The 14,427-nt window shown below is 58.1% G+C and overlaps 1 protein-coding gene across 9 annotated transcripts in view; it reads left to right on the forward strand.

Annotated features, from left to right (window-relative positions):
• Positions 1-14,427, forward strand: part of CABIN1 (calcineurin binding protein 1) — a 163,667-nt gene that overhangs the window by 134,167 nt on the left and 15,073 nt on the right. For all 9 annotated transcript variants that reach the window (XM_050745881.1, XM_050745883.1, XM_050745890.1 and 6 more), the window contains 2 exons: positions 12,841-13,004; positions 13,982-14,078. In XM_050745881.1, coding sequence (XP_050601838.1) covers positions 12,841-13,004; positions 13,982-14,078 — 261 coding nt within the window. The remainder of the gene's footprint in view (positions 1-12,840; positions 13,005-13,981; positions 14,079-14,427) is intronic.

Here is a 14,427-nt window from a genome sequence, read left to right on the forward strand (position 1 = left end):
AGCATCCTATTGCCTCAGGGAGGCTCTTGATTCCATCAGATCACACTTCAGGCCTTAGCTTACACCAAGAGACCTTGGATCCTGCTGGCCAATCTTGTTTGCCCAACCTGTTCCCCAGGTCCCCTGCAACCCCTCCCTCTCCACAGAGGTCCTTACCCAGATACAGTACCCACTGCCACATGCACCCCCTTTGCATGCACTGCCTACCCACCCCTTGCCCTCCTCATTCTCCTGTCTGTCCTAGGCCCCTGCCATCCTTGCCATCCTCCAGTGGCCCATCCTTCCTCCACTCAGTCCCCAGGCTGTGGCTGGGTCACTGCCCATCCACAAGAGCCCTGGCATTGGTGACTGAGATCCCAGTTCTGCCTCCTGGTGATGGGGGACTGTGGGGAAAGCCATCTTGGGGCATCTTTTCCCCTTCAGTAGGGCACTGGTAGCAACAACAGCCCTGTGCACACCAGGTGCCGCAAGTGCCGTCCCCGTGGATGTGCACATGATCCACGCACAGCTGTCCACTGAGATGGAGGCAGCCCCAGACTGAGGGACGGGGATCCTTGAGTCGATCCCTGCTGTGGCTGACCTAGGAAGGTCATTTCTGTCTTCCTCATCTCTGCATCCTCACTCGTGGCTCACACAGAGCAGTTGGACTCAGTGACATCTAAAGTTCAGCACAGGCTGGACAATTTCTGAGTAGCAGAAGCTGTAGCCTGTAAGAATCAAGTGGGGCTGTGGGCATCTGGACAGCATGGTTTTTGGGGGTCTGTGGGTCTAGGGAGGAGAAACGCACTTCACTCTGTCTCGGCTGTTGGGAAAAGGAGAGGAAACTGGCTGACTTGGAACTGTAAGACTCAGCAGTCTCTGCTGTCACACAATTTTTCTAGGTAGAAAAATTGCCAGACACAGGTCACACTGAGCCAGTGTCCCACAGCAGGGAGGCAGGTAAGCAGCAGCAAGGCCTTGTGCCTCCAAACCAACTGGAAGCTTCAAAGCTCCCAGACTGAGAACTGGGACTGTTAACGCTGAGGAATATTCTTGCCACAGCAAGAAAGGAGCCAGGGCCAGGCACGGTGGCTCATGCCTGTAATCCCAGCACTTTGGGAGGCTGAGGCAGGTGGATCATTTGAGATTAGGAGTTTGAGACCAGCCTGGCTAACATGGTGAGACCCCATCTCTACTAAAAATACAAAAATTAGCTGGACATGGTGGCATGTGCCTGTAATCCCAGCTACTTGGACGACTGAGGCAGCAGAATTGCTCGAACCCAGGAGACAGAGGTTGCAGTTAGCCAAGGTCGCACCACTACACTCCAGCCTGGGCGACAGAGCGGAGAAAAAATAGTAGCCAGGAGAAATCTACAGGTCTGTACCCACTCAGGCCTTGGAAGGGATGGCTATAGGGTGCCACTGGGGCTGTGAGGTCTCCTTGGCAGCTCAACCGATAGCACTTTTGGCAGCAGCCTAACTCTGGGATCTGGGCCTTGGATTTGCAGGACCAGAAGCCCACTACCACCGGGGTGGGGGTGTGAAGGTGCTTACCTGGATCAGCCACGTGAGCCAAAGACCAAGCATATATTTCCAAGGAGCGTGTGACCACTTAAGCAGGCTCCTGCTGGCCTATGGGTGAGCAGGCTGGGGTGGCCTGGTCTCCTGGGCTCCTTAGGTTGGCAGAGAGTTGCAACTTCATAGACCTTCAAGGGTGGTCCTGAGGTGGGTAAGCAGTTCTCTCTCTGGGGCAGTGGTCAGAGGCTTGTGTCCTAGACATCCAGGTGCTTTGTGGGTAATTAGGACCCACAGGGTTTTCCTGCATAGGGTGCTGACAATACCAGTAAGCACAGCTCTTTGAGCACAAAGAATCCTCAAGGATCAGGGCAGGCAGGCTCGCCAGCCTCTGACTGTCATAGCACTATCACATGATGCTCCAGGGACCTCTTGGTATGCATACAAGCACTTCCTGGGGGTTTGGGGGGGCAGGGTTAAGGCTCAGCTTGGTGAGGAACCTCCATGCTCAGGGCCTGAGTATTTTTACCTGACAGACATGGCAGTATCCATCTGATGGGGCGTTGGAGAGGGCTGGCACAGATAAAGGCACAGAGTACAGAGCATTGTGTGGTGCTGGGAGTGGGACCAAGGAGGCTGGAACCCACAGGGCCTTGGAGCCCAGCTGGGAGCAACATTCTCCCAGGGAAGTCTCCTCAGAGGCTTTACTCGGCAGAGGCTTAGCACAAAAGCCCTGAGCTCCCCTCTTCCACCACAGGACTCCCTCCTGCTGTGATAGCCAGGCACTGGGACCCCAAGCACCCAGCCCACTCTGAGCCTCAGTGTATTCATCTGTGCTGGTAGGTGGAGTGGTGCCTGCGTATCCCTTCCGTTGCGATGTGTCTGAGAGGGCACCTCTCCACCCTACTCTGTGTGGGAAGTCATGCGTGCTGGGGAGAGCTAGGTGCTGCCCATGATGGACCTGGAGGCCTCTGGGATGCAGGGGACTAGTTTCCAGAGAGCCACACACTCAACACAGACAACACACAGTTTCTTCCTGGCCTGGGTGTGATGAGCAGATGTTCTCAGCTTCCTTTGGTCCAACTTGATCTTACAGGAAGTAGATAAGGTATGAAGTAAGGTCATGAGCTGTGCAAAGTGTGAGTATCGCTTTGGTCCTCATGTCTGCTCCAGCCCTATGGACAACTAGGAAGAGTGGCCCAACTAGTTCTGGAGCCAGTCGGGCCTTGGGGACAGGTCCCAGCCATAGTGGCCTTATTGCTGTGTGACTGCACCAGTGTCCAGCCTTTCTGAACCTGTCCCTATGTGTGTCTGTTAAATGACTACATGAATGTAGATGGCAAGGTGCTGTTGTGGCTTGAGCAACATGCAGATTTAGAACTCCTTGCTTAAGACCCTGACCATGGTGAGGAGCCCCTTGTCCTTGCACAGCCTTAGCTTGTGTTCATTGTGACTCCCCTACAAGTGAATGATCTCTAGGCACCCCAGCCTGCTTCTTCTATGTCCCCAGCAGCAAGTCCAGTGCCTGGCAGGGAGCAGGATCCCTCCAGGGGATGCTGAGGCACTGCCTCTTGAGTTCCCCCTGGAGGGAGGGAAGGAGGGCAGAGAGTGTGACATTAGCCAGGCTGAAGGGGCAGGTTGGACTTGGGGCAGATTTGGACTAGGGGTACCTGGAAGGTGCACAGAGTAAGCCTCGGAATGCTGGCTCCAGGAGCCATCCCAGGGGTAGGCCAGGTGGAAACCAGCCAGCTCAGAGAGGAGATGTCACTAGGACAGGTGTCACCAGGATAGGGTCCCAGTGGGTCTGAGGGCCCTCGGTGTCTGTGGGGGGAGGAACGGCGCTATGTGATAAGAGAGAAGCTCATGGGGGCAAAGGGTTGGGGGTAGGTAAGCCAGGGCTTGGGACAGCATCTTTCTTATCTAGCCCCTGCAGGCTGGCCTATCCCTGCCTTTCCTCGGCCTCCCCTCAGCTGGAGCGAGAGGAGCAGCCGGGAGTTGGTAGACTGTCCCAGTGCAGCCTACCTTCATGGGAAATCAGGAAGATGCTGTGTGCACACTGGAGCTGTGAGTGCCGGGGGCATGGCCGCACGCTGTGGGTGAGGCCCTCCCCTTCTGAGCCTGTTCCTCATCTGTAGCAGGGTACAGTGCGGTTTCCAGGCAGGAGAGCAACCCTCCCTGAGCTCTGGAAAGGTGCTCATGTCCTGAGGATGGGGTACTGTTGCTGTTCTTGGATTACAGAAGCTGAGGGAAGGGGTGTCCTGAGAGCTGCCTGGCTTCCGCCCAGCCCTACCACTCCCAACCCTACCCCTCAAACCCAGCGCTTTCTCTTTGGGCCTCAGAGCCCAGCTGGAAAATGAGGCCCCTTCCAGCTATAAAGCCCATTCGCCGTGGCATCTGTTTTTTGCCATCCGCCCTGAGGACCTTCCTCCAGTGATCTTCACTGCAGCCCCCCTGCCCAACTGTAACAGCAAGGACAGCTCGGCTGTGGCCAGTCGTTTCCCCCACACACCTACACCTCTGCCTGCCACAGGGCATGACTGACACAACTCCAGGGGGCGCCATTCACATAAGCACCGCCTTCAGAGGGGGGATAACCCTCACACAAAGTTGGCCACTGCCATCCCGGCCTGCCGCACTCCTGGCCACCCCTACACCATGCTCTCTGGGGCCCCACAGCTTCCTGCAGTGAAGGCTGCACCCACTTTGCCCCGCAGTGGTCCACTGCCAGCCACCAGCGGCCAGGCCAGGGAACCGGAGAGGATTGGCCGGCAAAAGTCAGTTGCGCTCCTGGGCCCGCTTCCAGGCGAGTGCCGGCGCCCCGTCCGGCCGCGCCTGCCCCGCCCCGGCCCGCCGCGAGCGAGAGAGCGAACGAGCCTCCGCGGCCATGGCCCGGCGCCCGCCCTAGCTCCACTGCACAGATGCCACGGCTGAGCCAGCGGGTAGGAACTTGGCGGGGGCGGGGGCCGGGACTGGGGCCGGGGCTGGGGGAGCTGCGCGACCGCCTCGCCTCCGCTGCCCGCCTGGGTCTCCACTTTGCTGCGATTTTGCTCTATCTTCCCCTGGTGGGCTCTGGCGGCCGCCCTGCGCCTGGGCGCGCCTGGCGCAGCAGGAAGCCCGTGGGCTGTGGTTTCCCCGGCGCCCCCGCGGAGGAAATCGGCCGCGGCGGGGTGCTGCGCCCCCATGCCCAGGCCGGGCTGGCGCCTGGTTCAGCGTCAGGTGGGCGGCCAGGCCGGCTTGGGCGGCGGCGCGCGGGGGCGGCAGGCGCTAGTGAAGCCCGCACACGCGCCAGCGCATCCAGCCGTACCAAGCCCGGGGCTGGGAGCTGGCTCGTGGGGGCGTGCGCTGCGCGAAAGCGAAAGCCACCCGCCAGAGCAACTTTGCGGCGGAAGGCGCCGACGAGGAGCTGCGCTGTGCCGCTCTTGGGGATGGTGAGCTGGCCGCCCGGCCGGGTGGGCAGCGTGTCCGGGCTTGGTGCTTCCCTAGCTATAAATAACTGCTGTGCGGGGACAGGAAGATGGTTCCAGCGCTTTATAAGCACCGGCCCGTTATGTGCGCTGGGCTAGGACCTTGCCCCACAGCGGAGTGGGAGGAGGAGTGGGGTTGGGGGAAAGGGTTGCATGGGACGGTGGGGGGTGGGCGGCGTACGGCACGTAGAGCCCACACCAGAGTTGGCGGCGGGGCTCTCCCCATGCACTTGGTTGTTTGTCGTTTCTGCTTTTCCCAGGAGGGGGAGGGGAGGAACAGCCCGGCAGTTCTGGGGACCTAGCGCTCGATGTCTTATTTGGCAGGAGAGGCTGGAAACAAGCGGACGCCAGCTGCAGGCAAATTGCAGGCTTTCCCAGCCCCTGCCTGCAGAGAGAACTCATTACCTGTGGATCGCGCGGGGAATCCCTTGCCCTCAGTAGCCCCGCCTGGAGAGCCAGGACCGCGTTGTTGGGGGTGGGGGTAGGAGTGGGTGGAGGTCAGGGCGCCCCTGGTGGCCTGTGTACAACCCTGCGGCCAGAGAGGCCCGCCCTCATAGGTTTGTGGTAGAAGCTGCAGGAACTTCCTGTCCCTAGGGGTGTTCGACCTGGCTTGCTTCTGGGGCCCCTTTCCTCCCAACCTTAGGGGAGGAACAGGACTGCGGGAGGGGCCAGGCCCTCAGCTCCTCAGGGCATCAGGAAGATAGGGAGCTGCTGGTCTGGAAACAGTCCTGCCTCTAAAGGCTTCGGGACTCTTGAGTAGGGAGGCTCCAGAAGGAGCAATCTGGGCCAGGGCTCGGAGGGGTGCTGCCCAGCCGGCCTGACTCTGTCTGTGATGCTGGTCTTCCTTGGGGACAAGCCTGGTAGAGTGCAAAGAGCATGGCAGGCTTAGTTGAACTGTAGTCTTGGCTCCCTGCTGGCTGGCTGCCCTGGAACAAATCTCTCCCCCAGCAAGGTGTAAGTGAAATCATGTGTTAAAGGAGCTGGGCAGGCAGCCTGTGAAGAGGGTTGGCCCCAGGAGATGAAGTTTGCCCTACACGCCCCACGCCATCCCCTCCTTTTCCTCCAAGCTGTTTTGCCATTTTGGTGACTTGTGTGGGTTTGTGGGTGACAGGGGTCTCCCCAGGATTGTGGAGGATTTTGGTATTTTCCCCACAGCTGCTCCTGACCTCAGGGCCAGATTCAATCCCCTTCCTGGCTCTGCTTGAGGTGCTTAAGAATAGGCTGGAACCAGGAGGAAGTTTTTATGCTTTTCTGGGGGGCGGGGAGGCCCCTAATCTCCTCTCCCAGCAGCCCTCTCTGCTGAGAGGCTCCATCGCTCTCTAGCTGCAGCCACCCACTCAGCAGCTGGCCCTCAGCTCAATGCAGTCTGCTCCTACACCCTGTGCCCACTGCTCTTGGGAATGGGATGCCAACAGGCTCCCCGCCCTCGCCTGTTTGGAGCACTGAGTCACCACGACACCCGTGCCACGGGGGATGCTGGAGGAATCCCTCCACCAGGGGAACGGGCTCTCCCTTGGTTGCTCACAGTGCTGTGTTTTCTGTGAACAGAGCTGGCAGAGCTGAGCTCCTCTAGGAAGCTTTGCCCACCCGTCTTGCCATGGGCATACAGGGCTGGCTTGGGGCTAGGAGGGCCCAGGAAGACAGGACACTCACCCACTGTGTCAGCTCAGGTACCCAGGCCCTGCTTCCTGGAGACCAGCCTGCTGCTGCCTGCCCACTCTCTTGGTCCCCTCTGGGTGATCTATCTCGAAGAGTGGGAGAAAAGCTTTGTGGAGAAGGATGTTCAGCCCGCATTCTTCATCAGAATCCTTAAGTCTCAGAGCCAGATGTTCACCAGTAGCCCACTTGACTGTGCAGTGAAGTGCTCTGTGGTCATTTTGAATAATGTTTTTGGTGATGCAGGAAAATACATGTACTGTATTTGCTGAGTTAAAAGTCAGGATTAAAATGATACACTTTCTGCTCAGGACGCTGTGGGTGATGGGGTAAGACTCTGAGGGAGTCACTACTATGACCCCTGACTCGGCTGCCCATTTCCTCATCTGCTTGGCAGACGCTTCTTCTCTGGCACCAGCTGCATCCTGATTTTTTTCTGGCTTTCTTCAAAAGCCCCCCACATCCCTTGCTCTCCTAGCCCATTACTTCTTGTTCCAACCTCTCTCCTTTCCCCTCACCCTGGATCACTGGGAAGTTGGGCTTCCCCAGCGTTCTTGAAGGGGATTTATCTCTGGCATAAACTCTCCAATGCATACTCAGGGCTAACTAGCCTGGATGTGGCACTAGGAACATGAGGGAGGACAAGACACTTTCCTTGCCCTCTTGGTAATCAGAGTCGCCTTAGGGCTACACCAAGGGCAGAGGGATGTGGAGGCCAGGATTTGTGGTTTTTACCTGAAATGCTACTTTTCTGGGCAGTCTGCAGGCAGGACTCAAGGGCCCGTGTCCCTGTCTGTCTGTCCTGACTCTCTCTGTCTGTGGGCTTCTCTTCTCCCCAGGGGCTTCAGGAGTTCTCTGAGATTTCATCTTGGCTCACAGGTCTTGAGCCTCCCAGGAGGCCAGGCTCTGCTCAAAGGCCTTGAGGTACAGGTGTGAGCCAGAGAGATGCAGCCCTCCTGCTTGCCCCACCCATCCGCTCCACCCTGGGGAGCCCAGAGTCCAGGGGACTGTGGCAGGGCAGCTGTTCCCATCCAAGACTCAGGCCCTTGAAACTGGCTGCTGATGTTAGATGCTAGGGGCAACCCTGCAGGCAGTGCCTAACCAGGCCGGGCCAAGCCCAAGAAGGCCCCTAGCAGACTCAGGCTAGTTTGGATTGGACCACCTGGGTGAGCTGGAGAGGAAAGAGACTGCTGTGTGAAGCAGATGACCACCTGCCCAGCTGCCTGCCTGCTCCCTTGTCAGGCCAGGTGCCCTGGGTCTCCCAGATGGCTGCTGGTACCTCACGGCCTGTTCCCTCCTCGGCACCTCTGTGCAGCGCCCAGGCAGCTCCTTCACAGCCATTCTGGATACTCCCAAGTATGCTTCCTCCCTCGTCTGCCCTCTTGCTTGAGCCTCACCTGGCATCCCAACTGGGCATGGCCCTGGGAATGACAGAATGGGACAGGGGGTTGCATCTGAATCCTGTGGGTGTGGCAGCAGGGGACAGCTGGAAAAGGCCAACAGAGAGCTTGCTTAGAGGCCATTTCTTGCAACATTGCCCAAGGGACTTAATTATGACACTCTGAGGCACCCATGGTGCTGGTGGAAGACACTGGCCACCTGCCAGCCACCCTGTCCACAGGCAGGCATTCCAGTGGCAGCCTGCCTGTGCGATGGACTTTTCCAAGTCTTAAGAGGCACCTTTTCAAAACCGAGGTGAACTGGCATCACTGCATTCTCCATGCTTCCATTTCTACATCTGTAAAACAGGGAGGCTGCCAATTTCTTGTTCCTCTGACTGTTAAGCAGGGGTGTAGGAAGAGACTTGAGGTGGGCGAGTCTGGCCCCTGAGTCCTGGTCCCACTTTGCGTCACTGGGCAGCCTTGGCAGGTCACCTGAACTCAGTTTCCCTCTCTGGAAAATGAGGGGTGAATTGATTACATACTTAGGCTGTCCTTCCCAATGTAGATGTAGGATGAATCTCTATGTCCCTACTCAGCCCACACCTGACCCTCGTCCACTCTGTGACAAGCTCATGCCTTGGGTCTGAGTACTGTTCTGACTGGCCTGCTCCTCTTCCTCACCCTTCTTTCTTGCCTTGGAATTTCCAGGGGCACTTGTTTTCCTGAAGAGCCTTTGCCTGTGCCCTTGAAGTGGAGGAAGCTCTAGAAGGAGTCATGACTGAAAGTTGGGGTCCGCAAAGGTGACAGAGCTGGGAACCCTCAGCTTAGGGAGCCTCAGAACAGCCTTGGGCTGTGCCACTAAAAATGGCCCAAGCAGTGACCCAGCAGCCAGCAGTGGGGTTTACTATGAGAACCAGAACTGTGTTTGAATCTGCGGCCTCAGGCTGTCAAGCTCAGGGTTGGCCCTGGCTGAGTGAAAGGCTGTGTCTGGCAGAAAAGAGAGCCCATGCCCTCCAGGAGTAAGCTCCCCCGAGACCACAGTGTGCTAGAGACAGCATGAGCCATGCGCCATAGGCCTGGGCATGGCCTTGGCCTGTTGGCTGGGAATAGCAGTGTTCTATACCTTCAGGGACACTTGTCACCTCTAAGTGGTGCCACCTGCCAAGATTGCACAGCCCTTCTGCCCCCAGGCACTTCACCCTGCTTCCCAGCCCCCTCATAAAATAACAGGGCAAGAGCACAGGCTGGCCCGGCAGCATCCCACCACCTCCACTTAACCAGCTCTCAATTCCCCTGGGAAAGTCTTCATGGGTTCCCAAATCATAGCAGTCATGCCTTCCCTCTGTGGACCCCTAGGCTCACCCTACCATGGGATTCAGCGTTTGAAGCTCTGTTTCCTCAAGAGCAGTGGGAAGACAACCAAGTCTTAAGGCTGTAGGCAGGGTTTGGTAACTTGTATCAGGCACTCAGCTTAGAGTCTGGGGCTCCATAAATTATTCAGATTGTTAAAATCTGTCTCTGTGACCTCATCTGCCAGTGAGGAGCCCAGAGCCATTCTGAAGGGTTGGGGCATTGACTGAGATGCTTGGAATGAGATGCTTGGCACGGAGGGGAAGCCTCAGCACCATCTCAATGTCTTTAAGTCCTCGGAGGCTACTGGTGTGCACCCCCAGCTGCCTTCAACTCTCTAAGCAAGGATTATCCCAGCCACTCTGGCCACCATGGAACCCAGCCCTGGTGACACCAGGGCCCGGGAATCAAGTGAGGCAAATCTGAAGACAGCATGTGTGCCTGTAGAGCTGGGAGAGGCGAGGCAAGGGGTACAGCCAGAGCATTGGGACCCAGGGCTGAGGGAGAACTAGGAGAGGGCCAGAGGAGACCCTCCTTGTGGCACCCCAACTTCTCTCAGCTGCTACTCGTGGCCCCTGCACATCTGTGATCCTGCCTCTGCCTTTCCCTCAGATGCCATGGGGGTGTTGGCCTGGTGCTGGCTCCCTCCACCTGCCCTCAGCCAGAGCTCCTGGTCACTGCTGCCCATGCCCTTCTTTTCTGGCCCTGGCGTAGCTTTACCCGAGCTCACCCCTAGCACATTCTCCACACCATCCCTGAGGCCTGAACATGTGCCCCCTGGGCTGAATGCAGTGGGGCTTCTGCTGTTGCAGTTGGAACCTGGCCATCCCCCTTCCTCCTGTGTGGGCCATGGTGAGGAAAACCAGGTGAAGCAGGGGCCGTCCCTTGCACCTGTCCCACTCCAGGAGATCCTCAGCATCCTGGTTCTCTAGGAGCTTCATAGCCCTCCACAGGCCCGGTGTTAGAGGGACAGTGGAGGGAGAGGGCTGCTGTGGCTACTGCCGCTCTGTGGGGAACCGCCATGGCCAGGTCATTCTGGGGCTGCCGGTATCATCCTTCTCATTGGGTCTCTTGCTGCAAACACAGAAGCCCAGCTCCACCTGGTGTAGGCAGAAAGCCAGTTGGCTTGCTCCCACCCTGCCAGCTGGTGACTCTGCCTTCACTCTTCAGACCAGCTTTCTCTGGAGGCCAGCCTCATGGCCACAGGAAGTCCCCCCACCCTTTGGGATGTATGTCCATCTGCATACCGCCCCAGGCCACAGAGAAGAGAGGTTATTCCTAAAGGCTGTCATTAGGAGGGGAAGCCTGACTGGGATCCTGGCTGAATTCCCATGGCTGGTGGGTGGGTCTCAGGCCTGGCTGAGCAGGCAAGGGGGCCAATCCTGGGGGCAGGGAAAGGACAAGCCCACAACAGAAGGGGCTTCTGGGAATAGTGCCCAGTGCAAGGTAGATAAAGATAGGAGCCCCCATACTGGGGCATGTGAGTGAAGATACGGTGAAGAGATGAACTAGGGCACACTAGCTGGCCTGACCCTGCCCGGGAAACGTGCCCTTCAGCGCACTGTTACCAGAAAAAGGCCAAGCAAGATGCCAAAATGAAACCAGAGCACATGCAAATGTAAAATGCTGCCTTTCAAGCCTCTTAGGGCTGACTGGGGAAGTTTTGAGAATCACGATAGCGTGGGGGTGGCCAAGCGAGTGGTGGCGTCTGTAGTTCCCTCTGGTTTTCCATGGACTCACTGCCTGATTTGTTTGGTCTTCCATCCTTTCTGAAATCAGTGGTGTTATGTTACGAAAGGAAATGGAAGGGAGATAGGGATCCAAACTCTGCTGGCGTGTGTGATGCAAACTAGACCCGTCCTCACGGGTGTCTGTTGGTGTCTGGGTGCCCTGGGAGATGCAGGGATGGGAGCGTCTTCAGCGGGACATACTGCTGCAGCAAATGGAGACCCAGGAGACAGTGTCTGCCCGCTCTGGCGCCTACTATAGACAGACCCTGTCTGTTGGAAAGCAGGTGTCTTTTCATAAGCTGCTTCAGGATCCACGTCTGCATGGTAGGAAGATGCAGCGTTGATGTTTGCTGCCCTGGGTGTGGATAGCCTCAGTACCCTGTTTTTGTCCTTTTCAGGCACTGCCCGGAGGTAGAAGGTGGCTGCCAGCCTCCACACAGTCCCCCAGCCTGCGGGTTGGACCCTCCATGTCACAACAGGAGCCAGTGTAGAGGCCACAGGGGCTCAAGGCTGCGAGTTTTAAGCTCCTTTCAGGCCTTTAACAGCTCAGGGCTGGCAGTGCCCTGGCTTCCCTTCCAGGGCTGCTAGAGCAGGGTGGGCCCACACATGTGTACAGATACTGTGGACAATCAGCAAGGACCCACAGGGACAGGGCCCTGAGAGGGGCACCAACTAGACATCCTGCAGAGTCCCTGTAGCTGGGGGCCCAGGTCCCCAGAATCCTGTACTGCAGCATGATGTGGGCCAGGCCCCAGGGGCACCAACTAGACATCCTGCAGAGTCCCTGTAGCTGGGGGCCCAGGTCCCCAGAATCCTGTACTGCAGCATAATGTGGGCCAGGCCCCATGCCAGGGAGAAAGCGGTATCACTCATAACCTTGGTCCATTATGGGCAGCAGTTCCTTCAGCAGGTTGGCTGCAGGGACCCATCTGGGAGCCAGTTTACTTATTCCAGGCCCCTGAGGTGTCACCCCAGAGATAGGCCTCCTTAATGCCTGTTTCCTCATCACTCCTTCCATCATCTGCACTTTCCCTATACCCTGCCTGGACCCCGAGTAGGTGTCAGATGCTATGCTGGTCACTAGGACACAGCAGCGAACCAGACCCTGGAGCTAGTGATAGGTAGGGGATGCCCAGTGCCACAGCAGGTAGAGCAAGGGCCAAGGGAGATGATGCGGGGGGCTCCCCAAAGTCAACTTTGTCCTGGTTAAGCTTTCACAGAGGAGTAGGGCAGGATGGCAAGAAGTGGGAAGAGGGAGGGGGACCCCAGGCATCCCAGGAGCTGCAGATGATTCTCTGGGCACTGCTGGAGGGAGTGGGTGAGGGAGGAGCCTTGCCAGAGCTTCCCTGCAGCCCGCTTTGACTCAGCATTTCCACCTCTAACAAGTGGTCTGGTGGCTGGTTAAGCTCCTGTGCAGGGAGGTGTACACACTGGGCCTCTCACTGTCTGTCCATATGTTTGAACAGGCTCCACCTGAGTGCGTCCCGTAGGGGAGAGGTCCAGCAAACATATGCGATGCAGCCATACAAAAGAGGAGGCTGCAGAGCAGTGGGTCTATCGATCATTTGCTGCCACCCATGAGGAGGAAGGGGGTGGGGATGCACTTCTGTCCTCCTTGGGACAGTGAGAGGGGTCCAAGAAGCCCCTGGCTGGACAGTGTCTCCTTTGGCACTGTGGAGACACCAGACAGGGTGCCCCTTTGTGGGGAACCGCCCCTTGGGGCAACCACCCGCCTCACACACCTGTGCCGTCCACCCCACAGGGCATCTGGCGGATCCCCGTGGACGAGATTGACCGGCCGGGCAGCTTTGCCTGGCACATGAACCGCTCCATCGTGCTGCTGCTCAAGGTGCTGGCCCAGCTGCGGGACCACAGCACCCTGCTGAAGGTGTCCTCCATGCTTCAGCGAACCCCAGACCAGGGCAAGTGAGTGCAGCCACCCTGGACACAGCCTGGCGTGCTGTGTGGGTCAGGGGCACACCCACCCCAGGCAGCTTCTCCACGCTCTGGCCCAGCTGTGAGGACCACTGGCTGGGAGCCTGGACCAGCTCTTCATTCTCCTTGGGGGCCTCTCTGTCCCAGTGTCTGGAACCTAAGCAACACTTCCCGTCCCCAGGCACCCTGGGGCAGACACAGGCTGTCCCCACTGATCCTGGTTGCACGTTGAGACTCGACTACCCAGCCTTTCCTTTCCTCCTGCTTCCCCCAACTCAGGGCTCTCGGGGTGCTGTCAGGTTGTAGGGAAAACAGATGTTCAGAAGATAGCTGTGGTTCCCCAGACAAAGGCCAGTAACAGTGGGGTGAGCAATAGGGGTGCCTAGGCCTCAGTGGTAAACAGGGAGCTCTCTGCCAGAGAGGGCAGGACAGACAACAGAGCCATCTGTTACAGCTGCCATTTATGGGGGATGTTGGGGGCATCCTGGAAGAGATGCAGCTCAGATGTAGATGGGCCTGGCCTGGAGGCCTCACGCTGTTGGCTGGGCTGGGCCTCCTCCCATGCCTGTATTGTCTCACCCTCTGGCTGTCTCACTCACCTACCACTTGCCAGGCAATGTGCCAGGAGTTCAGGGGCCTCCAGCTGGGGCCTGGGACACCCTGGAGCCAGACCTGAGGGAGCAGCTATAGGCCCTCCCCAGCTGTCACTGAGCACAGCACACAGGGTGGGCTCACTACAGAGGGCCCAAGGGCAACAGGCTGGAGCCAGGTCAGAGGCCTACTGGCTCTGTGGATAGAGGGAGCTCAGGGGAAGCTTCTAGGGGAGCATCCCCAACAGGTGGTTAGTTGGGACACTGAGGAACCAACAGGCATCCTCAAGGCAGGGATGAGCAGTGACCACCATCCAGTAGTGCTGTGTGGTGTCAGATGCCCTCCCGTCCTCTCTGACTACCCCTGTATGACCACAGGAAGTATCTTCGAGATGCTGACCGCCAGGTCCTGGCGCAGCGGGCCTTCATCCTCACTGTGAAGGTGCTGGAAGACACACTGAGCGAGCTCGCAGAGGTATGCCACCTGTGTCCCCCTCTCCTTCACGGCCCATGAACACGCTTCCAAGCCCTTCTCAGGCGGTGGGCCCGATCCCACCATTTGCACACCCCGAGGCAGGATGTGCCCAAGGGTCCCCATCTGTGGGGTAGTGTCCATCCCGCCTTTGCCTAGGCAGGGAAGGTCAGCTGTGGTAATGAGTGCACATGAATTCAGTGAGGCATGGATGCACTTGGTGATTAGTGAGCGCCGTAGTGACTCCACGAAACTGAGCTCCCCAAGGGCGTGCACCACCCAGGGCGGGGTCCTAAGACCTCTTCCTGGCAGGATGACCAAGGCCTGTGAGAACACTGTGTGTGTGCTTCGT

Source organism: Macaca thibetana, chromosome 10 (assembly GCF_024542745.1).
Source record: "Macaca thibetana thibetana isolate TM-01 chromosome 10, ASM2454274v1, whole genome shotgun sequence".
In the NCBI taxonomy this organism is placed as follows: Eukaryota; Metazoa; Chordata; class Mammalia; order Primates; family Cercopithecidae; genus Macaca; species Macaca thibetana.